The following is a 23,418-nucleotide window of genomic DNA, read 5'->3' on the forward strand; positions in this document are numbered from 1 at the left end:
AACTATGTGGGATGAAGGAAAGTGAGAAAAACAGGATAATGCTGATATTAGAAACCTGAGACACTAGAACTATGGGGGTACTTTCAAGATCTAAAGTAGTTTATAAAGGGGGAGGGTTTAGGGACAAATATAATGAGTTCCATTTTAAATGCATTGAACTTAAGATGTCTCTAGGATCCAAAGTTTGAAATATCCCATGGTCAACTGGTATTTTAGGGACTGAATTACAAGACCTGCAAATATTATCTGCCCAGAGATGATAGTTTAAACTATGTGAAATGATGAAGTTATGAAGAGAGAAAAAATGTACAAGAACAGAGGACCCTAGAAGAAACTAAAATCATTCCTTTTAGATTAGCTATACAGACTATTTAACTCAACAAGTAGAGCTGCTATATAAACAACATACCAATGAGCAGCAGAAAGTACAGACAATCCCTGTTGTAACTACTGCACCCCAGAGTTCAAATCCTGTGACTAAAAGGGAAAATACAAAAAATTATAAAACATGAATTTTCAAATAACTTTCCTAATCAAATATTGAAAAGTTGAAACAAAGCTATTATAGCTCTCATATATTTGATTTGGTGACTTTCAAGTTATTAAAACATTCTCATCATTTATTTAAAACTACACCCTAAAATATAAACAAGGATAAATTACATATGAAATATAATGATATTTCAAGGACCAACTTCTAAGCAGGAAATTTCATGAGCGGCTAAAACTATCCAGCCTATGGAGATAATCCTCTCAGAGTTAGACAGAGCAATCCTCAAATACCCAATGAACTTCTTCCAACAGGACAGGCAATAGTATGTGACCCACTGGCATAATCATCAAGAACTCAGTCTTTTCTGCCACATTCCAATTTAAATCTGCCCCTTCTACAGCAAATAAGTTTTAAATAGTTTATAACTCTTAAACAACTGCAAAAATACTGGAAGACATGAAGACAGATGTGCTTTGGCTATCACTCTAAAGAATATAGCAGTTTGTGAGTGTCATCATTGTACAAAAAGCAAACTACTTCATATCTTAAGTAATAATTAAAGCATTGGTATTCGAACTGAAAATCTATATAAGGACAGCTAGGTGACACAGTAGATAGAGCACTGGCCCTGGAGTCAGGAGGACCTGAGTTCAAATCCGACCTCAGACACTTAATAATTACTTAGCTGAGTGACTGTGGCAAGTCACTTAATTCCACTACCTTATAAAAACCACAAAAAAAAATCTATGTGAACAAGCAATATTCTCCATGAAAAAATATGTTAGAATGCATCAAACAAATTAGATGGAAGGAGTCTAGAGAATATATTCTAGCCTGGTCTATACAGCTATATAGTAGCCATGCCACTGTGTATACCTAGGCTAGTCAAACTCAATTTCCTCATTATTTAAATGAGTATAATACCTATTCACACTGATTTCACAAAGTAACCATGAAGAATAAAAGAGCTAATATAGCACTTTTTAAAAACTGAAATATCTTTACTATTTTACTATTTTTACTATTATTTTTTACTACTATTTTATTATTTACCATTATTTTTATTATATTTTACTATTATTTTACTATGTCTTTACTATTATTACTATTATTTTACTATTTTTGTTTACTATTATTGAATAAACAGTTTACATTATCATACACAAAGTCCCAATCTACCAACGTAAATAAATCAATTTGAAAAGACATATATGGCACCTGAAAGCCAAGAGTTTGGTCTTTGTCAGGCAGAAGCAGATGTGGCAATTCCTAGGATGAGGACTAAATAAAAAAGAAATGTATCCTGGATGTAAATATCGAGTATAACTTAAATGGTTTATTATAAAAAGCCGTATATTTGTCACTTAACTTACTAGTGATAGAGTCATTTAAACTTGCTAGAAATTTAACAACAAATGTATCATTAAAAAGAATGGCTATTGTTTTAAAGCTTACCTTGATTCAAAGCAAGAGCAGGAGCATAAAGAACAATTCCAGTGTAAAGTATCTAAGGAGAAACCAAATAAGGTACACCATCAATATCTTGTATGTAAGAGGCATAAAGGATTATCAGACATATATATACTACCCGACACATTAATATGCTTCCTGAAATACACAGTTTGGAACAATTATTTTGAAATAGGAGACTCCCGATTCTACTGAGTTTGTTGGTTATTTCAAATTATATTACCAATTGGCAGCTAAGTGGCACAGTGGCTAGTGCACTTAGAATCAGAAAGACCTGATTTCGAATCCTACCTCAGGAGAAATCATTTAAACCTCTCAGCATCAATTTCCTCCTCCATAAAATGAAAATGATAATTACACCTACTCCACAGCATTTCTTGGGAGAACCAAATGAAGTCTGTAAAAAGCTTTGCAAACTTTAGTGCTTTAGAAATGCTAGCTATTATCAAAATGGAATCCTCCTTTTAAAGTCATCACATGAATTGCTCTTATATTTAAAATCTGTGTTAAAGAGATTTTTTTCTCTTTCTTTAAAGTTGCTTAGTGGATAGAGCTCTAGCCTGGTGAAATACATTATATTAAGTCTTTCCTTTCTGTTTAAAAGTGAAAATTCTTAAAAGGTTTTCTCAGTAAAATTTTTTGAAATATGAATAAATTAGTCTCTTGGTTTGTATTTTTCTTTGGCAAAAGAAGTAGTAATGAACAGCTTCTAATTATTATCTGATCTGAATTATCAAATCTAAGTGTTAAAAGAGATCTCAGAAGTCATTTCATCCCAATCACATTTGAACAAAAATTCCTTTCGTGACACTGAGAAATAGAGACCTTTGTGGTAAGGAATCCCTGTTATCTCCTCAAGGAACCTCATTCATTCCACTTTTAGAGACCAATTAGAATAATTTTCTTTACATGAAGACAATGTCTTCATAATGTCATACTGTGTCTCTGCAACTTCTAACCTCACCACCTAAGTGTTCTCTGGATTTAACTCACTGCCAACCCTTCAATCAATTCTCATATAGCACAGTTTCCCTTCTACCAACCTGGCTACCTTCCTTTGTAAATATCTTTCCTAATAAAATATACAATGGAGTATAGAAAAATGAGAAGAAAGGGATGGGATAAGGGGGAATGGGGGGAGGGAAGGGGAGAATAGGTGACAGAAGAAAGGGAAGATTGTGGGAGAGGGTAGTCAAATACAACACACTTCTAAGCAGGGATAGGGTAAAAGGAGAGAAAGAGAGAGAGAATAGAAAAAATGAGAGTGAGAAGGAACAGAGTGGAGGGAAACACAGCTAGTAAAAGCAAACTGTGGGAAAAATATTGAAGCAACTTCTCTGGTGGACTTATGATAAAGAAGGCAACTCATCCCAGAAACAGAGCCATTGAAATATGAACACAGACTTTTTTTCCTCTCTCACTATTCTTGAGATTTCTCATCTTCTTGATGAGAACTATAAAATAAGTAAACCAAAAAAAAAGCAAATATCTTTCCTAAAATAAGGCTTTCTTTCTAAGTGGTTTCTGAATATTCGAATGACTTCTCTGAAATTATAAAATTTATTCCACTGCTTATTATGTTTAATGTTTCAAGCTACTTCTCCTAATTAATGATTACGCTCTATTTTCAAATGTATAAATTCAAAGGTATATTTTAAAATGTATATAATTTATTAAGATGCTTATTTATACATAAACAAGTTTTAAAATTTACAAAGGAGAGAACACTTGCTAAATTACTTGCCGTTTGAACAATAAAGAGAACTGTTCCAAGGAGGCGAACTTGTTTATTAAATCGAAGTTCTAAGTACTGTAAATAAACAAAAAACAGCAATTCTTTATTAGCAATATGAAAGGTAAAAAGTTTTTCAAAATACTGAGCATATATTTTCTTTCCACAAGTAAAAAAGTTCTATCATCACATGGCTGTGAATATATAAAAGTGGTCAGACTGAGAAACTAATCAAGGGGATACAACCCACCCCAAGGTCTTAAATAGATCAATTTCATTTAAGGAACTAAAGGGTGGGTAAGGGTCCTGACCCAGAACAGGACTTTGTGAATCCAGGTCCTCGATTCCTCAATCACTGCAATTCCTTTTGTCTCAGACCGAATACTAGAAAATCTATAGTCAGAACTCAGAATATGCAGGAAAGAGGGGAAATATGCTTTTGAGGAAAGTGACTCCTCATTACTTCCAGAATCAATCAAAAGTCTAGTTTCTGAAGCCCTTCACCACCCCGCCCTATCCTACCCTCTTCAGCACAGGCTGCCCTCTTCAATCCCTCATACACCAACCACCTTCAGATTCCAAATCTTTTCACTGGCAATCCTACAGGTCCAGGAAAAATTTCCCTCCTCACCTCCACCTCTCAGTGTTCTTGATTTTCTGAATGACTGCTCAAATCTCACCTTCAGCAAGAGGCTTTTCCAGATGCACAGCCCTTCCTACTAAAGTTTTTTTTCATAGATCAACTTCCCTATATACTCTACATAAGATTATTTTCATGTTATCTCTTCCAGATCAAGAGACTAAGATTTTTAGCTTTCTTTGTGTTCCCCATGCTTAGCACAGCACCTGGTTCATGGGGAACATTTGATCAATGTTTGCGGACTCTAGATGTGTGACAATCTCAGCTTCAATTTCCTGATCTATAAAATAAGGATAATGAAAGTATTTGCACTACTTACTTCACCAAGTTGTGACTCAACTGTTTTGCAAAACTTAATATGCTAAAAGTATATGGAACCCCACAATAAAAAGTAACCCAATGGGAGGCATAAGTGTATATGTTGCACAAATTGATAAAAAAAAATAACAGAAAACTACCAAAATATGCTCCAAATGAATGTGTAACTAAAAGATAAAAAGGGGGTGGAGCCAAGATGGCAACAAGAAGGGAGTCTTAGGCTCTCTGATAAAACTTGAAACTAAGGACTCTAACTAAACTTTCCAGAGACAGAACCTACAGAGGGACCCAGCGAGGCAGTTCTCCTACTCAAGGTAACCTGGAAAAGAGCAGAAAGGCTCTGCTCCCCAGGTCGGAGGGGTGGCTCACCAGAGGGGCGGCCCGCCAGAGGGAAAGAACTTCAGCCTCCCGGAGGCAGCCCCAGGGCGCTGGGAGTTCTCAGCTCACAGCAGCGGGGGAGTCTCCTGAGCTGCACCCTGGGGAGCACCGGGCACAAAGTGGGGGAACAGCGGGGGACCTCTGCCAGAGAGAGCACGTGGAGCCCAGCCCTCAGGGCACACAACCAGCAGCTTGGTCTTTCTGCAGCCCAGATACAGGAACAGAAGCAAGGGGGAGCAGGTAAGCAGAAGCCCCCAGGGCATGAGCCCATTGAGCTAAGGGAGGGGAGTGAAGAGAGACTGTGAGCTCGGTCCTCTGCCCCTGGAACAGGACTCTGGGGCTCTGACCACATTCAGATTCTGATCGCAGTCTAGGCCCCCCCCATAGAACAGCAGGGCCCCCTCCACCTCAGCCCTGTGGCAGAGGGGGGTGCAAATGGTCATTCACAGACCAGGAAGGACAGAGCCTCACACACTGAGACCCTTGTGGGAGTGTCCCAAAAGCTCAGGAAGCACCCCAAAACCAGGCCCAGGCTGGGAAAATGAGCAAGCAGAGAAACAAGAGGAACACCATTGAGAAATATTTTGCATATGAGCCCAAGAAGGATCAAAACACTCAGTCTAAAGATGAGGAAGCACAAGCTCCTGCATCTAAAGACTCCAAGAAAAACAGAAATTGGGCTCAGGCTATGACAGAGCTCAAAAAAAGACTTTGAAAATCAAATGAGGGAGTTAGAAGAAAAACTGGGAAAAGAAAGGAGAGAGATGCAGGAAAAACATGAAAATGAAGTCAGCAGCTTAGTCAAGGAAATCCAAAAAAAAAAATGCTGAAGAAAATAGCATGCTAAAAACCAGCTTAGGTCAAATGGATAAAACAGTTCAAAAAGTTATTGAGGAGAAGAATGATTTAAAAAGCAAAACTGTCCAGATAAAAAAAAGAGATAAGAAAACTCTCTAAGGAGAACAAATCCTTCAGACAAAGAATAGAATTCAAGGAGATTGATGAATTTACCAGAAATCAGGAATCAAAACTTCAAAACCAAAAAAAATGAAAAATTAGAAGAAAATGTGAAATATCTCATTGAAAAAACAACTGATATGGAAAACAGACTTAGGAAAAGATAACTTAAAAATTATTGGAATAACTGAAAGTCATGATCAGGAAAAGAGCCTCGACATCATTTTCAAAGAATTACTACAGGAAAATTACCCTGATATCCTAGAAGCAGAGGACAAAATAGAAATGGAGAGAATCCACCAATACCCCCAAGAAAGAGATCCCAAAAAACCAACCCCCAGGAATATTATAGCCAAGTTCCAGAACTCCCAAGTCAAAGAGAAAATATTACAAGCAGCCAGAAGGACACAGTTCAAATATCGTGGAGCTGCAGTCAGGATCACACAGGACTTAGCAGCAACTACATTGGAAGCTCATAGGGCTTGGAATATAATATACTGGAAGGCAAAAGAGCTTAGAATGCAGCCAAGAATGAACTACCCAGCAAGGCTGAATGTCCTCTTCCAGGGAAAAAAGATGGACTTTCAATGAACCAGGGGAATTTCAAATGTTCCTTTTGGAATGGCCAGAGCTGAACAGAAGGTTTGATCTTCAGATACAGGACTCAGGTGAAGCATGGAGATGGGAGGAGAGGTGGGGAAATATGAGGGACTTAATGAGGATGAACTGCATGTATTCCTGCACAGAAAAATGACACTGATAATACTCATATGAACCTTCTCAGTTAACAGAGCAGGTAGAGGGAGCTTTTATAGTTGAAGCACAGGAGCAAGCTGAATTTGAAGATGAAATATGATGTAAAAATGGAGTCAATAGAAAAAAAGGGAAATGTAACAGAAGAAAGAAAAAGGAGAGGGGGAATAGGCCACGATATTTCATATAATAAGATTTTTTTATTACAATGAGCTATTGCAATGATATGGAAGGGGGGAGGCAAGGGGGAATGAGGGAACTTTTGCTCTCATCAGAGGTGGCTAGGAGAGGAAACAGCATATATATTCAATGGGGTATAGACATCTGGAGTAAGAAGGAGGGCAGAGCAGGTGGAAGGGGTGGGGATGTGAATAAAGGAGGAGAGGATGGACCATGGGGGGACAGTGGTCAGATATAACACATTTTCTTTTTTACTTCTTGCACTGGGATTGGAAAGCCTGTCCAGGACCATACGGCCAGGTGGATGGTAGGCCTAAGGGGTGGCATGGGGACTCAGGGCCTCTTGGCCCCAGGACCAGGGATCTGTCTGCTGCGCCACTCAGCTACCCTACAGCAGAGTCAGACTGGTGAAAGGAGAGAGGAAAATATAGTACATAGTAGTGGAGAAATAAGAAAGGAGGGAGTTGCAATCAGCAATGGCAACGTTGGAAAAATATGGAAGCAACTTTTGCGATGGACTTACCATAAAGAATGCGATCCACCCACATTTATTATTATTATTATTGTTATTATTATTATTATTATTATTATTGTTATTATTATTTGGGGGGATGCAGGGCAAATGGGGCTGGGTGGCCTGCCTGGGGCCGCATAGCAGGGTGATACTTGGGTGTCTGAGGCCGGATTTGGACCTGGGTGCTCCTGGCTCAAGGGCCGATGCTCTGTCCGCTACCCAGCCACCCTACTATTATTACTATTTTATTTTATTTTGGGTCTTTTTTTTCTTCTTTTTGGTTTTTGCAGGGCAGTGGGGATCAGGTGACTTGCATGTCACACGGCTGGGTGATTGTTGGGTCTACAGTGCTGGATGTGGGCTCAGGTGCTCGTGGCTCCAGGGCTGGTGCTCTGTCCATTGCGCTACCTGGCCATACCTATAATAATTACTATTATTGTTTTTAATTTTTATTTTTTTCCTCTCCCCTTTACTTTATCGCTCAAGCAAATCTATATTTATGGGGGAGGGCGGTATTCCATTTATTCTTAAACAAGAATATTTTATTAATGTAAAAAAAATTGTACAAAATGAGAATAAAAAAATAAAATAAAAGATAAAAAAATCACATTATAAATAAATGAGAAATGCCAGAAAGAAATCACCTTTCAGATCTGTGAAGCATAAAGAGCTTACTTCCCAGAGTCACCTAGACATTATGCATCTAAGGCAGTCTTCCTGGCTCGGGGACCAGGCCACCATATCATGATTAAACAAGAAATAGAGAAGATGCCGGAGATAAAATAGAGAAACTTGACCACATAAATCTTGAAAAAAAAATTCACAAAATCAATGCAGTTATAATTGGAAAGGAAATAGGGGGAAATTTTGCATCAATTTTCCCTGAAAAAGGTCTCATTACCAAGATATATAGAAAATAATGATCAATGATCAAAGGACATATATTAGCATTTTTAAAGAAGCAATCTAAGTTACCAACAACCAGATGAATAAATATTCCAAATCATTAATAATTAGCAAAATGCAAATTAACAACATTAGTTGGGAAGGGTTGAGAGAAAAGATACATATTAATACAACGCTGATGGAATTATAAAATGATCCAGATATTCTGAAAAGCAATTTGTCCAAATTGTCCAAAATATCCAAAGCAAAAGGCCCAAAAAGTCACTAGATTGAGCATACCTTTTGACAGTGATGGAACTAGTAGGCCTTTACCTCTAAATAGCTCAACAAGAGTTCCCAAGAAAGGAATGACAGATCAAATTACAATATATGAGTATAATAAAGTATTATTATGCCATGAGAACCAATCAAAAGGATAGATGAGGAGAAACTTAGGAAAACATATGAATTAATGGAGAATGCAGTAAGCAAAAGCTGAATAAATCCAATGTTACAAAAAAATACTCTGAAAGACTTAAGACAATTCTGATAAATGAAATGCCAATCAACCTTCCAGAGAAGTGATGAACTCAAGATGCAGAATAAATGCATACATAGATATTCTACACAGTGTCTGCCATGTTTTAAGAAATAGTGGATGAGGACCAGATATAGCTGATAAAGTAACTGCTGGTTGAGATGCAACCCACCATTCCACTTGGATTGCTCAGCTGTCCTAGGCTGGAACAGCCAGGATCTTCCACCTAGGAACAGCGACATCCCGTCAGACAAAAAGACTATGAAAAGATGGGGCGGGGGGCGGGGGGGGGGATGCATGGAAAATATAGTTTGCATATCAAAACAAAGAACAGAAAAGAAAGAGGAAGGCAGATGAGATACAAATTGGACCTATGACTTCTCTGGTATGGGGGAACGCCTATCAATACTGGTCAGCACCTTCTTTGCAAGATATAATTATAGAAAACCCATTTGGAGCACTGAGAGCTTAAATATCTTGACCCAGATCACTCAGAATGTGTCTGAGAAAGGGCTCAGATCTAGGTCTTCATGATGCATATATCAGCTCTCCACCCCCTATGTACCAAGCTACCTCCAAGGGAAAAAAAGATTAAGCTACCTGTATACTTAAATTCTCTTTTGCTTTCTTCAGACTTCTAATTTCTAAGACCTTTGCACTCTTTAACACATAGCACAACCCCAATTTCATCAGATCAAACACTAATAGGTCATTTTTATGCTGTTCTATTTCTATTATGGGCAACATGTTAGAGGACTCATACCCAAGAACTGCTGAGACAGCAAGAACATTATATGCAAAATCAATAGTTTCAAACTAAAATAGACTTTTAAAAAATTAAATTATATATGTTGTACTATATTTTTATTTATTTTGTTAAAGTTCTCCCAACATATTTTACTCTGGTTTGCAGCACAAGGTGGGCATTTTTTGTGGACTGAACAAGTAGCCCACAGGGGTCACTGTTTAGAGAACAGAGCAGAAAACTCCTCCAAGAGCATTGAGAAAGGTACAGCAACCTCTTCATTTCTCCCCAAGGTACCTTCCTCAGGCAACCTTTTCAGCTTCTTCACCCATTAGATTGTAAACTCCTTGAAGGCAGGAAAAGACTTTTTAGTATTCGTATCTCTACTATTTGGCTCAGTGCTAGGTATACAATGGACAGAGCACTGGTCTTGGAGTCAGGAGGAAGGCAGTTCAAATCGTGCCTCAGACACCCAACACTTACTAGCTGTGTGACCTTGGGCAAGTCATTTAACCTTGGTTGCGCACATCCATGGTCATCTCCAGTAACCCTGATTCATACCTAACCCCTGGACCCATATGGCTCTGGAAGAGAAGTGAGATGAAGACAGCACAGCCCTCCCTCACCCACCATTCACATTCAATTCCCTGATGTCATGGTCCTCTTCCAGAATAAAGGACAAACATCACTTAACTGGGTAGTAGGTGCTTAGTAAATATTATTGATTATTGTATGACTGTTTCTTCCTCTCGCTTTCCAATCCCTTTCTCCTCTTCACGGGATTTCAAAAGCAGAGGATCCAGAATCCATTTTCACTGTTTCTTCTCTTTGTCCCTATGCCATTACCCTGAGTAAAAAGTCTCACCATTTCTTTCCAACTCCCATTTGTTCTGGTACTGATAATACTTCTTAGATAAACTATGAAAAGTGGTCTTTTCTTGAATACTTGTTACCCACTCATACCACACAGCTAATTGATAAGATGATTCTTGGTTATTCATTTATATGAACCATACCCTGGAACTTGGCCTTAAAAAGACGGTTACATATGGGGCACAGGCTGGAGAACAAGGGACAGAAATGAGAAGAGATAAAGCCACAGGACAAGGTCCTTGGAAGGAAGTCTATATCCAGTTCTCCTCCCCTCCCCCCACCCCACATGGATTAAGAGATGGCACCAGATGAAGAGGAATAAAATGATGAGTTCCTGGACAAAAGAGTTTGAGTTACTGGACCAAGTAGGAACCAAGATGTTAGCTGCTGGACCAAGAAGAAATAAGCCCAAGCCTTGGTGGGTGGGTGGGTATAGGTGTGGGTGTGTGTGCCCTAAAGGCTGCAAGAAACTTATTGCTCCCATTTCGGGCTTTTCCCTCTCATCCACAGTCTAGGAGTATGGAGAACTCTGCCCACTGCTCCCAACTGAGGGGGTGTTGTGTTTTGACTATACAGCAACCCCAAGTCCTTCCTGCCTTGAAAAGGAGGCCCTCACTTACAGTAAGGAGTATAAGAGATATAAATATCCCTGTGGAAGATGAACCCCGAATCCTTTATGGGGCTTTTTTTGTTGCTTTGTTGTTATATTCAATAAAGCCTAAGTATGATATCTTGTTAACTAGTGGAAGCTTTCCCATGGATATTGAAGATACTTTGTTTGTCTGGAGAACTAGGCAAGAGTCAAATTCTAGTATTTCTAGATGAAACCGGGGGGGGGGGGGGGGGATGAGCCACAGAAATGGCATGAGAAAAGCTCCCAAAATTAAACCAAATCCACAGAAAGTAAGAGTTGTCAATTCTGGGTCATAACTTATATAGTCATAATTTTGGATAAAGCTGAATTCAAGTTAAAAAGAATTAAGGAAGATAATCATGGCTACTAGTTGCTGTCCTTCACTCCATTAGCCAAAAACCACAAGTCCGTGTGGCAACTAGATTTATTACAAGAGAAATGATAGAGGGGCGGCTAGGTGGCGCAGTGGATAAAGCACTGGCCCTGGAGTCAGGAGTACCTGGGTTCAAATCCAGTCTCAGACACTTAATAATCACGTAGCTGTGTGGCCTTGGGCAAGCCACAAAGAGTTCATAATCCATAGAGATGTACAACAAAGGGAAGAGAAACCAGAAATCTCCTCCTAAGGAGAGTGGCAGGGAAAAGGAAAGGAAGGACAAAATCTCTCTCAAAGGGGAAGACTAAAGCAATGTCAAAATCACATTCTTTTCCCTTGGGAACTGCAAGACCATGAAGATTGGAGGGTCTGCTTATCTACAAAGGTCCCAGATGCACAAGTAATTTCTCAGTCTGATACTGACTGATATTTCTCTTGCCTTCCAAGGACACACAGGAAGTTCAGCTTGGGGTATAAACAACAAAAAACATCAACTCAGGGGCCTTCATCCTTGGCACAGTCATAGCATCCTGTATGCTCTAGGACCACTGTTTCTGGAAAAGACGGCAAGTCAGAAAGATAAGTTCAGGGGACCCTTTAATACATCTTAACATCCCTCAAAGAGGACCGTGTTGGGGTCAAGGTGGTATGTTTATTTGTAGCTGATCAGATCAATATGAGTTTGGAAGGCTATAAAGATAAAAGGCATCATTAACAGTAAAATCAGACCACACCTTACATCAAAACACACACACACACACACACACACACACACTATCAAGGGTAGGAAAACTAATGTGTGTATTTTTTCTTTTTTTAAATTTACTTATTTTCATCCATATGCACATGCATATTTCCAAGTTACAAAGTTTCCCTCTACCCTCCTTTCCCACTCCCCTCCCCTCAGTGGGGAACAGTCAGGTTAGCATTTTATATACATATTTTGATAAACATGTTTACATATTAATAATTTTCAGCATGAAGAATTAAAATTAAGGGAAAGAGATACATAAGAGAGAATTTTTATAAAGTGTTCATCAGATTCGCAAGGGTTTTTTTTTTTCCCTCTGTGTTTTGTTTTGTTTTTCTAACTCTGATTTGGGATAACATTGTCCATAGCCAGTCAAATACAGTTGTCCTAGCTCTCTGGACTGCTGAGAGGAGTTGCTTCCATCAAAGTTGTTCATCTCATAATGTTGTTGTTGAGGTGTACAGTGTTCTCCTGGTTCTACTCACTTCGTTCAGCATCAGATCCAATAAATCATTTCATGTTTCTCAGAGTTTGATTATTTGTGGCTTCTTATAGAACAATGTAAAAACTTCATAATATTCATATACCACAACTTGTTTAGCCATTTCCCAATTCTTTGCCACTACAGAAGAGTTACAATGAATATTTTAGAACATGTAGAACTTTTCCCTTTTTTATCATTTCTTCTGGATATAGGCCTAGAATTGGAATTGCTGGGTCAAAGGGTATGAACAGTTTTATTTCTCTTTGGGTATAGTTCCATATTGTTAGCTCTTTTTTTCCCAAAAGAAACCCCCAATAATTAAAAAAGATTCTAGACATTCATTTCACAGTATGTCAGACAGAAAGGTCAAGAAGATAGGTATTTCAATAAAATCTTTAAAAAATTAGATTAGCTAATAAAGAAAATGAAACGAGTTTATGACAATCTACTTTTTTACTTAAAGTATGTGATATTTTAAAAACTGTCTATATTCTAGGACATACAGTATTTGAAAATTAATAAAGAAAAAACATTTTAAATACAATATCATAATACATAAGTAGATTTTAATCAATAAAGAAATTTCAAAGTATACAAGCTAAAAATGAGATCAGTCTAATGTCTGAATCAAAGAACAGATTACAGAAACAATAAAAATGCTAAATAACTATATATCTACATGTATAGACTAGCTATGCAAACAATTCTAATGTAATAAACTCTAATCAATGCTTCTATTAACAAAAACTAAAAAATAGATGTTTACTATTTATTAAATATACCCAAAAAGAGCATGATACAATGAGATCAAAAAGAAATTTTAATATAGTTTAAAAATTTTAAATTAATGAAACAAAGATGATTTCCAGTTAGTAAAATTAGTTAATTTAACCATAAAGAAAAACTAAATGACCAAAACCAAAAAAATTTACCAAAAATCAAATAAAAGGTTAAAAAATAAAAGTGGTATCAGAGAAAATTGCATACTTAACAGGCCAACTAAAAAGTTAAAAGAGAAACTATCTTTTTTAAAAATTAAATATCCAAATTCATAAACAAGAAAGATCATCTTACCAAACTGATATCAGAAAAAAGAAAATTAATAGGTCATTAAAGTACTGACAGATTAAAAATCAGGAATAAAACAAATCATATTCAATTTTTTGAAACAACCTTACTCTTTAAACTATATAGAAAAGAATTTCAGAACCAATATATCATTATTGTCAAAGCAATAGACAACAGCAAAGGCTTGCCAACTTTCTTTTTTCCCCAAATCCTACTCCCATACTAGGGAATGCCAACATAGATACTCTAATATCCAAACCATTCAGTTCCTCAAACCTACTCATTTTTGAAGATCTATTCTTCCAATCCAACAAAGATGGGCTACAACTCTCAATTTTGCCATCATCCACAAATGCACCACCTTCTATGTTCAAGAACTCTGAAATCTCTAACCATGATTTGTTGGCTATCTACCTTCTCCCTATATCTTCCTGCTATATACTTCTTTTTCTTCATCCTTCAACCAACCAAAGCAACTTCCATACCTCAAACCCTCAGTTCCCTCCCACTCCATCAATACACTAGCTACTTTCTTTTTCTCTCCATCTATTAAGATGGTAAACCAGCTCAACTCTACAATGTCTTCCTTTTTTAGTTTATACATTTATTTATATTTATGTTCATATTACTTAAATATACCTTAAAATTAAAATAGGTTTTATATTTGTTTAGACTCTGCTGGGTGTGGGTATTTTGAGAATTTTTAAAAATCATAATTCTTAAAACCATTTTCCTTCCATTCTTAACCTCTAGTAACAGTCTGAATAACCTGTCCTCAGCAAAAGCACTGATGCAGAGGTCAAGGAGAAGGAAAGACTTAAAAAGAAAATAACATCAGCTGCCTGGCATATTTGGTGTCAAGATAAAATGCTTCTGGATTTCTAAAGTTTTTCTTGGTGAGTTCACATATATGAGGCTGGAGGTTATACAGTAGGTAACAGTTGTTATTTGCAAGCTCTGGGATTGGACACGAAGATGCAGAGATGACAGTTAGATCAGTTGATGTATCCCACCTGATCCAGTTTGTTCGGTTCCTCCCCAGGACTTAGGGTGAGGCCCCAGTGGCTGGGGCCACCACAAGTCTTATGATTGCCATTCACACTTTCACTTGGTTCTATGGGACATATGTGGTCTGTAGATTAGTCAACTTTTTTTGCATATTTCCAAAGTATAAAAATCCTAGTTTCTTTGCCTGGATTTTGGCAGTAGTAGTTAGAGGAGGCTATGGATGCCATTATGTCTCTTTCCTTGTTTGTCTACAGGCCCAATGAAGACATTGATGTTGGTGATTAAATGGCATCAGAGGAATGTATCTGAGGAGGAATGTTCGTAAGTATGGCGAGTGTGTCCCCAGTGAAGTGGAGATACAGGATAATGAGACCACCTTAAATGTTGGACACTGTACTACTTCAGAAGGAGAGACATGACTCTCATCCGCAGGTCTCTTGTTCAGGCAGTGAGGACTGAATCTGTTGACATGGAGCATGGGAATGGCATATTTGATTCTGAGATGATGCAGCTGGCTAGTGACTTTTAACAAGAAAAGGTCATTCACCCAGCAACCCCGGATTCATGAAACTGGTCTTTGTATTGAAGCAAGTAAACATTGTCCAGACACTGGGTTACTCAAATGTGGTCCAGTTGTATAAACTACTTTTCCTGCTTTGTGTTAACTGTCTTCACAAAACTAATTTTTTTTTTATTCAGGCGATGTTTATTCCTAATTACTTTTCCATGTCCTGAGGGGTCAATGGTGTGTGGTCAGAGTTCACCCACTGCCTGGCAGAGATCACATACTCACCCAGACCAAAGCTCTCCAGCCACAAATACACTTGCTCTGTGTACCACTGGGCAAAAGGAGCATTGGAATCTCTCTTTTGAGCTTTGGGATCTCTGGTTCTGGACAGCCTTGGCCCAGCAGCCCATCTTGGAATTCTGCTCTACCTATTGCATCTGGGTTGAAATCTCCTGGTGCAAACGGCCCTGGCTTCAGACACTTAATAATTACCTAGCTGTTTGACCTTGGGCAAGTTACTTAACCCCATTGTCTTGTCAAAACTTAAAAAAAAAAAAAAGAACTTTCCTAATTACGTCCTTCTTATTTTTCCCCAGAATTTCCTGATGCCACTAGGACTGTTTTATTTCTAGAATTAGTTGGTTTCAGAAGTTGGTGAAAGGTCATTTGATGTGACAGCATTATCCAAATTGTTCTCAGCTTTTCCCAGGCTTGGCAGGCTGCTCCCTGTGATCTGAGAAGTGGATGGGATGGACATTCCAGCATTTCTACTTTCCCTGGTAACGTTTGATATTTGTCCTTCCTGAGGAAAAGGCTGTCCTCAAATTCCACAACAGGCATGAGTGGTTTCCTGTCTACCTACTTTTCCACAGGGCTATTTTGCAGGACTTCCAGGTCACTGGTCAATTTTTCCTGAGTGAATCCAGAGAAACCTTCTTAAGTGGGAAATCTATCCATTGCTGATATCAGGAGGCTTCTACTTGTTTCCAAGATTTTCTGAGGCTAGGACAAGCCCCAGATGCTTCCTAGAGAAGCATCTCAGAGACATCTCTAGTTTCACTGTTTCTTCTAGGAATTTGTTCACCATTCTACTTCTGGACAGCTCCCTCCATTTCTTCTTCTTAAAAGCCAGGACCTCCTGGCATGATCTCCTTTACACTTCAGTCCTGGCTCAGTAATAGCATAAGTCCTCTTCCTCACTTGTACTAAGTGAGGTTTCCATTCCTATCTGGAGACACTGAATTTCTTGACCTCCTTCCACATGTTCTCGGGAGGCCACAGTCCTGGGGGTGCTTCCTTCAACACTCGCTATTCTTGGGCTGAGCCATCTCAAGCCTCGGTGGCCTTCAGCTTTCATCCACACTGATGTCACTTATTCTCCAGTTCCTCCACTTTAATTCCGAGGTGCACAAGCCCCTGCAGCAGCTCCTAAGCATTCCTCTGCTTCTCCTCCTCTTCCTTCAGTTCCCTTTCCACACCAACTAGCAGGAGCTTCAGCTCAGAATCCTCAGCCATCAGTTCCAGCCTCAGTGCAGCTCAATAGCTCCTGCTGAAGTATCTCTTCAGCCCTGGAAAGACTTACATGAACTGATGCTGAGTGAGATGAGCAGAACCAGAAGAACACTATACACCCTAACAGCAACATGGGGGTGATGATCAACCTTGATAGACTTGCTCATTCCATCAATGCAATTATCAGGGACAATTTTAGAGTACCTGCAATGGAGAATACCATTTGTACCCAGAGAAGGAATTGTGGAGTTTAAACAAAGACCAAACTCTATTATCTTCATTTTTTTTAAAAAGTATCTTATATATTACATAATTTTACTATCTCTTATACTTTACTTTTATTCCTTAAGGATATGATTTGTCTCTCAACACATTCAATTGTTGTATGTATACCATAGAATATATACCATGGAAACAATGTGAAGACTAACAGACTGCTTTCTGTGGGGGGAGGAGAAAAAGTGCAAAATGAAAAACCTTACAAAAAACTACTATTGTATATATAATTGGAAAACAAATAAAATATTAATTTAAAAAACTCTTAAAAAATCAGTATCTCATCAGCAGTGTTGAGCTTCAACTGATGCCCTTCCAGTAAGACCCAGATCTTCTCAGCCCAGACCTCCACCTAGATGTCAGGACACTCACCTGATGTGACAAGCCTTCCTGGACAGTCTCAGCCATCATTGCAGCTGGGTGGTCTACATGACAGTTTCCCTGAAGCCACTGTTTCGTGGAGGCTGTAGTGTGCTCTGGGATATGACCCCAGAGGGATTCTCTTGCCTCAGGAGCTTCCAGCATCTCCAGGGCCACATTCAGTTCCTCACTAAGATAAAGTACAAGGAGCATCTTTATCGATGGGGATTGGGAGGACAACCCAACATCCTAGGCACCATTGCTGTCTTCAGCAGCTGATTTGATAGTGCAATAAACCCATTCATCTGCTCCAGGACCACCAACAGCACATGACTAGCATCTGACACCAATGGTTGCTTTTCAGTTTCTTTCTCTTATTTATGATGAACAATAAGCTAAGTGTATCAAGTTTGTTTCCCACAATTAAAAAGATTTTCAGCCTCCTCAAGCCTCTCATAGCTCTTTCTCACCTTATCCTCTCAGCTGAGAACTGTCTCAATGCTGTCTGCCACTGTCTCCCTTCACTTGACTCACACACAAAGATGTGGCTCTACTCCTTGCCAAAACAAAACCCTCTTCCTGCAGAAGTGGTCCCCTTCCATCCTGCTTCCCCCCAAGAAATTCATCTCTACTCCTTTCACTTACCTTCAGTCTTTCCAACTCCTTCCCAAATCCCTACAAACGTATCCATGTCTTTCCCATCCACAAAAATATATTCACTGGATCCTTTCATCACTGCTATCATTTGGTATCTCTTCTGTGGCAGAAAGAAGTCTACAAGAGATATCACCACTTCTCTCATTCTCCGTAATTCTCTACAATCTGGTTTCTGACTTATTCATTCCACCAAAACTGCTGTTTTCAAGTTACCAATGATCTAATTGCCAAATTATCCTTTTCTCAATTCTCCTTCTTCTTGAATTCTCTGCAGCCTCTAAGACAATCATCTGCTCCTCTTCAATACTTTCTTCTTAAATTCCTGGAACCCACTCCCTTCTAGTTCATCTCCTACACGACTGTTACTTTTTAGTCTCCTTTGCTAACACCTCATTCAGATCACAATTTCCAGTCACAGGTGTCCCCCTTGATTCTATTCTGGGCTCTCTTCTCCCTCTCCTTTATGAACACCTCTGTGCTGATCTCCAGGCTCATATGTCCAAATTTTCTCCAGACATTAATACAGCTGTCTAGTAAACATGCCATCATGTCTAAAATGAAATTATTATCTTTTCCCTCAAATACCCCTCCCTCCATTAGAAGTTTTCCTAAGATTTCAAGGGCTCTATCATCCTCTTAGTCACTCAGGTGAGTGAGCTCAACTCCTGGGACCCCACCCCACCAATGCATTGCCACTTTCACTTTTAAAACATCTCTCAGGGGCAGCTAGGTGGCACAGTGGATAGAGCACCAGCCCTAGAGTCAGGAGTACCTGAGTTCAAATCCAGCCTCAGACACTTAATAATTACCTAGCTGTGTGGTCTTGGGCAAGTCCTTAACCCCATTACCTTGCAAAAAAAACCTTTAAAAAATCTCTCAAATACTCCTTTGTCTCTTCTGACACTTTCTGATGCAGGCCTTTATCCCTTCACACCTAAATTATTGCAATATCCAGCTGCCAGATCAGTTTACCACAAAGCCATCCTTCATTCAACCATTAAAAGGATTCAGATAGAACCATGTCAACACTTCTTCTCAATAAGCTCCAGTGATCCTCAAAAATATTCTGACTTGTAAAGATCTTCATAACTTCCTCCTCCCATGCCCAGGTTTCCTATTCTTCTTTCACCTTACTCTCCATCATGTTCTCTTTCTTCCAGTGACACTGGCCTCCATGCTATATAAGTAGGAAATCACCAGAACTTTTCCATATTCACCTCCAAACTATAGGATAGCACCTCAAAACAAATTCTGGAATGGCAAAACCAACAAAGAGATAGAAAACTCAAAAGGTTGGAAGGATGGGTCTATCTTCCTCAGGTAAAAGGGAGCACAGCCCAGGAAGCATGCCCTGCCTCAGCAAATCCTTGCAAGGTCCCAAGCCCCAGCACAGCACCATACAAATGGGCAGACACCAGAACGAGCCCCACCCGACATGCCTCAGGTAAGCTATAGTCCCCATACAACATGAGCATCCCCCATGGACCCCAGGGCAACATCAATGCAGCACAGGGCAAACAGACAGCCCAAGAAGCTTGGGGCAGTGTTCTTTCCATCCCAAGGGCCGAGCCCCACTTCAAAAGTAATGAAATAGAAGGAAAAAATAAGCAAAAAATAAAATAAAGCATATGACCACTGAAAGTCATATATAGTGACAGGGAAGATCAAGACACAAACTTAGAGGAGCACAATTATGTTTCAATGCCTCAAAGAAAAATGTGAATTGATCAAGTCCAAAAAAGAATTCCTAGAGCTCAAAAAAAGAATTTAAAAGTCAAAAAAGAGAGGTAGAAGAAATGAAAGAGGTAAAAGAAAAAAAGAAAGGGAAAAGAAAAGAGTGAAACAAAAAATCAAAAGTTTAATAAAGGAAGCACATAAAATGGAAAAAACAGGTGAAATTTTGCTAAAGAGAACAATCCCCTAAAAAGTAGAATTGAACAAATGGAAAAGGAGGTTAAAAAAGAAAATTGAAGAAAATGAGTCCTTTAAAATTAGACAAGTGGAATTAAATGACTCTATAAAACATCAAGAATCAAAATATCAAAGGAATGGAAAAAATATAAGAAAATGTAAAATGTGTCATTGAAAAGACAGCTGACCCGGAAACTAGATCAAGGAGAGATAATTTAATAATTTATTAGACTATCTGAAAGTCATGATGAAAAAAGGACCTGCATAACTATACTTCAAAGAAATTACAAAAGAAAATTGCCTTGACCAATCTAGAACCAGAGTGCAATTAATAGGAAAGAAACAATTCAAAATATCAAGGTCCACAGACACAGGATTCAGCAGCTTCAACATTAAAGCAACAGAGGGCATGGAATGTGATATTCTGGAAGGCAAAGGAACTAGAAATACAATCAAAACTCAAGAGGATTTTATTTCCAGGGGGATGGGGAATGACCATTCAATGAAATACAAAGTTTTCAAGGTTTCCTGATAAAAAGAGTAATTTTCAATTGAAATACTTTTAAGAAGCATGAGGAAGAGAAAACAAAGGAGATTCAAGAAGGCTGGGACTTTCGGCCAAAATGGCAAAGAGAAGACAGGTACAATGTTAAGTGCTCCTGATTCCCCTCTAAAATAACATGAAAGGGGCAGCTAGTTGGCACAGTGGATAGAGCACTGGCCCTGGAGTCAGGAGTACCTGAGTTCAAATCCAGCCTCAGACATTTAATAATTACCTAGCTAAGATGGCAACAAGAAGGGATCGAGTCTTAGGAGCTCTCTGATAAAAACTCATAAACTAAAGACTCTAACTAAACTTTCGAGAGACAGAACCCACAAAGGGACCCAGTGAGGCAGTTCTCCTACTCAAGGTAACCGGGAAAAGAGCAGAAAGGTTCTGCTCCCCAGGGTCGGAGGGGTGGCCTGCCAGAGGGGTGGACCGCCAGAGCCAAGGAACTTCAGCCTTCCAGAGACAGCCCCAGGGCGCTGGGAGCTGCGGCTCACAGCAGCGGGGGAGTCTCCTGAGCTGCACCCCGGGGGAGCACCGGCACAAAGCGGGGGAACAGCTGGGGACCCCTGCCAGAGCGAGCACGTGGAGCCCAGCCCTCAGGGTACACCCCGAAACAGAAGCAGGCAGAGCCGGTAAGCAGGAGCCCCCAGGGCATGAGCCCATTGAGCTGAGGGAGGGGAGTGAAGAGAGAGACTGCTGAGCTCTGTCCTCTGCTTCTGGAACAGGACTCTGAGGCTCTGACCACATTCAGATCCTGATTCCAGTCTAGACCCCCCCATAGAACAACAGGGCCCCCCCACCTTGGCCCCGTGGCAGAGGGGGGCGCTTATGTTCATTCACAGACCAGGAGGGAGGACAGAACCTCACACACTGAGATCCCTGTGGGAGTGTCCCAAAAGCTCAGGAAGCACCCAAAAAAAACAGGCTTAGGCTGGGAAAATGAACAAGCAAAGAAATAAGAGGAAGACCATTGAGAAATATTTTGCAAATGAGCCCAAGAAGGATCAAAATACTCAGTCTGAAGATGAGGAAGCACAAGCTCCTACATCTAAAGACTCCAAGAAAAACAGAAATTGGGCTCAGGCTATGATAGAGCTCAAAAAAGACTTTGAAAATCAAATGAGGGAGTTGGAAGAAAAACTGGGAAAAGAAAGGAGAGAGATGCAGGAAAAACATGAAAATGAAGTCAGCAGCTTAGTCAAGGAAATCCAAAAAAAAAAATGCTGAAGAAAATAGCATGCTAAAAAACAGCTTAGGTCAAATGGATAAAACAGTTCAAAAAGTTATTGAGGAGAAGAATGATTTAAAAAGCAAAATTGGCCAGATGGAAAAAGAGATAAGAAAACTCTCTGAGGAGAATAAATCCTTCAGACAAAGAATAGAATTCAGGGAGATTGATGAATTTACCAGAAATCACGAATCAATACTTCAAAACCAAAAAAATGAAAAATTAGAAGAAAATGTGAAATACCTCATTGAAAAAACAACTGATATGGAAAACAGACTTAGGAAAGATAATTTGAAAATTATTGGAATACCTGAAAGTCATGATCAGGAAAAAAGCCTTGACATCATTTTCAAAGAATTACTACAGGAAAATTACCCTGATATCCTAGAAGCAGAGGACAAAATAGAAATGGAGAGAATCCACCAATACCCCCAAGAAAGAGATCCCAAAAAACCAACCCCCAGGAATATTATAGTCAAGTTCCAGAACTCCAAAGTCAAAGAGAAAATATTACAAGCAGCCAGAAGGACACAGTTCAAATATCGTGGAGCTGCAGTCAGGATCACTCAGGACTTAGCAGCATCTACATTGGAAGCTCGTAGGGCTTGGAATATAATATTCTGGAAGGCAAAAGAGCTTAGAATGCAGCCAAGAATGAACTACCCAGCAAGGCTGAATGTCCTCTTCCAGGGAAAAAGATGGACTTTCAATGAACCAGGGCAATTTCAAAGGTTCCTTTTGGAATGGCCAGAGCTGAACAGAAGGTTTGATCTTCAGATACAGGACTCAGGTGAAGCATGGAGATTGGAGGAGAGGGGTAAATATGAGGGACTTAATGAGGATGAACTGCATGTATTCCTGCATAGAAAAATGACACTGATAATACTCATATGAACCTTCTCAGTTAATAGAGCAGGTAGAGGGAGCTTTTATAGTTGAAGCACAGGAGCAAGCTGAATTTGAAGATAAAATATGGTGTAAAAATGGAGTCAATAGGAAAAAAAAGGGAAATGGAAAGGGAGAAAGAAAAAGGAGAGGGGGAATAGTCCAAGATATTTCACATAATAAGATTTTTTTATTACAATGAGCTATTGCAATGATATGGAAGGGGGAGGCAAGGGGGAATGAGGGAAACTTTGCTCTCATCAGAGATGGCTAGGAGAAGAAACAGCAAATATACTCAATGGGGTATAGACATCTGGAGTAAGAAGGAGGGGGGAGCAGGGGGAAGGGGTGGGGATGTGGATAAAGGAGGAGAGGATGGACCATGGGGGGACAGTGTTCAGATATAACACATTTTCTTTTTTACTTCTTGCAAGGGGCTGGGATTGGATGGCCTGCCCAGGACCATAGGGCCAGGTGGATTCTGGGCCTAAGGGGTGGTATGGGGGCTCAGGGCTTCTTGGCCCCAGGACCAGGGATCTGTCTGCTGCGCCACTCAGTGACCCTACAGCAGAGTCAGAGTGAAAGGAGAGAGAAAATATAGTACATGGTAGTGGAGAAATAAGAAAGGAGGGAATTGCGATCAGCAATGGCAACGTTGGAAAAATATGGAAGTAACTTTTGTGATGGACTTACCATAAAGAATGTGATCCACTCACGACAGAGTTGATGGTGTT

At 39.4% G+C, this 23,418-nt stretch overlaps 1 protein-coding gene and 1 pseudogene across 1 annotated transcript in view; both read right to left on the reverse strand.

The window, feature by feature from the left end:
• The window catches only part of LOC141515260 (sodium-coupled monocarboxylate transporter 1-like), an 82,951-nt gene that overhangs the window by 41,592 nt on the left and 17,941 nt on the right, over nt 1–23,418 (reverse strand). The window contains exons 2-4 of the mRNA XM_074226685.1: nt 3,708–3,773; nt 1,949–2,000; nt 410–477 (exon numbers count right to left, since the gene is read on the reverse strand). Of these exons, the coding sequence (XP_074082786.1) occupies nt 410–477; nt 1,949–2,000; nt 3,708–3,773 (186 nt within the window). The remainder of the gene's footprint in view (nt 1–409; nt 478–1,948; nt 2,001–3,707; nt 3,774–23,418) is intronic.
• Nucleotides 15,024–17,666, reverse strand: LOC141510898 (liprin-beta-2 pseudogene; annotated as a pseudogene).

Source organism: Macrotis lagotis, chromosome 2, assembly GCF_037893015.1.
Source record: "Macrotis lagotis isolate mMagLag1 chromosome 2, bilby.v1.9.chrom.fasta, whole genome shotgun sequence".
NCBI classification, from domain to species: Eukaryota; Metazoa; Chordata; class Mammalia; order Peramelemorphia; family Peramelidae; genus Macrotis; species Macrotis lagotis.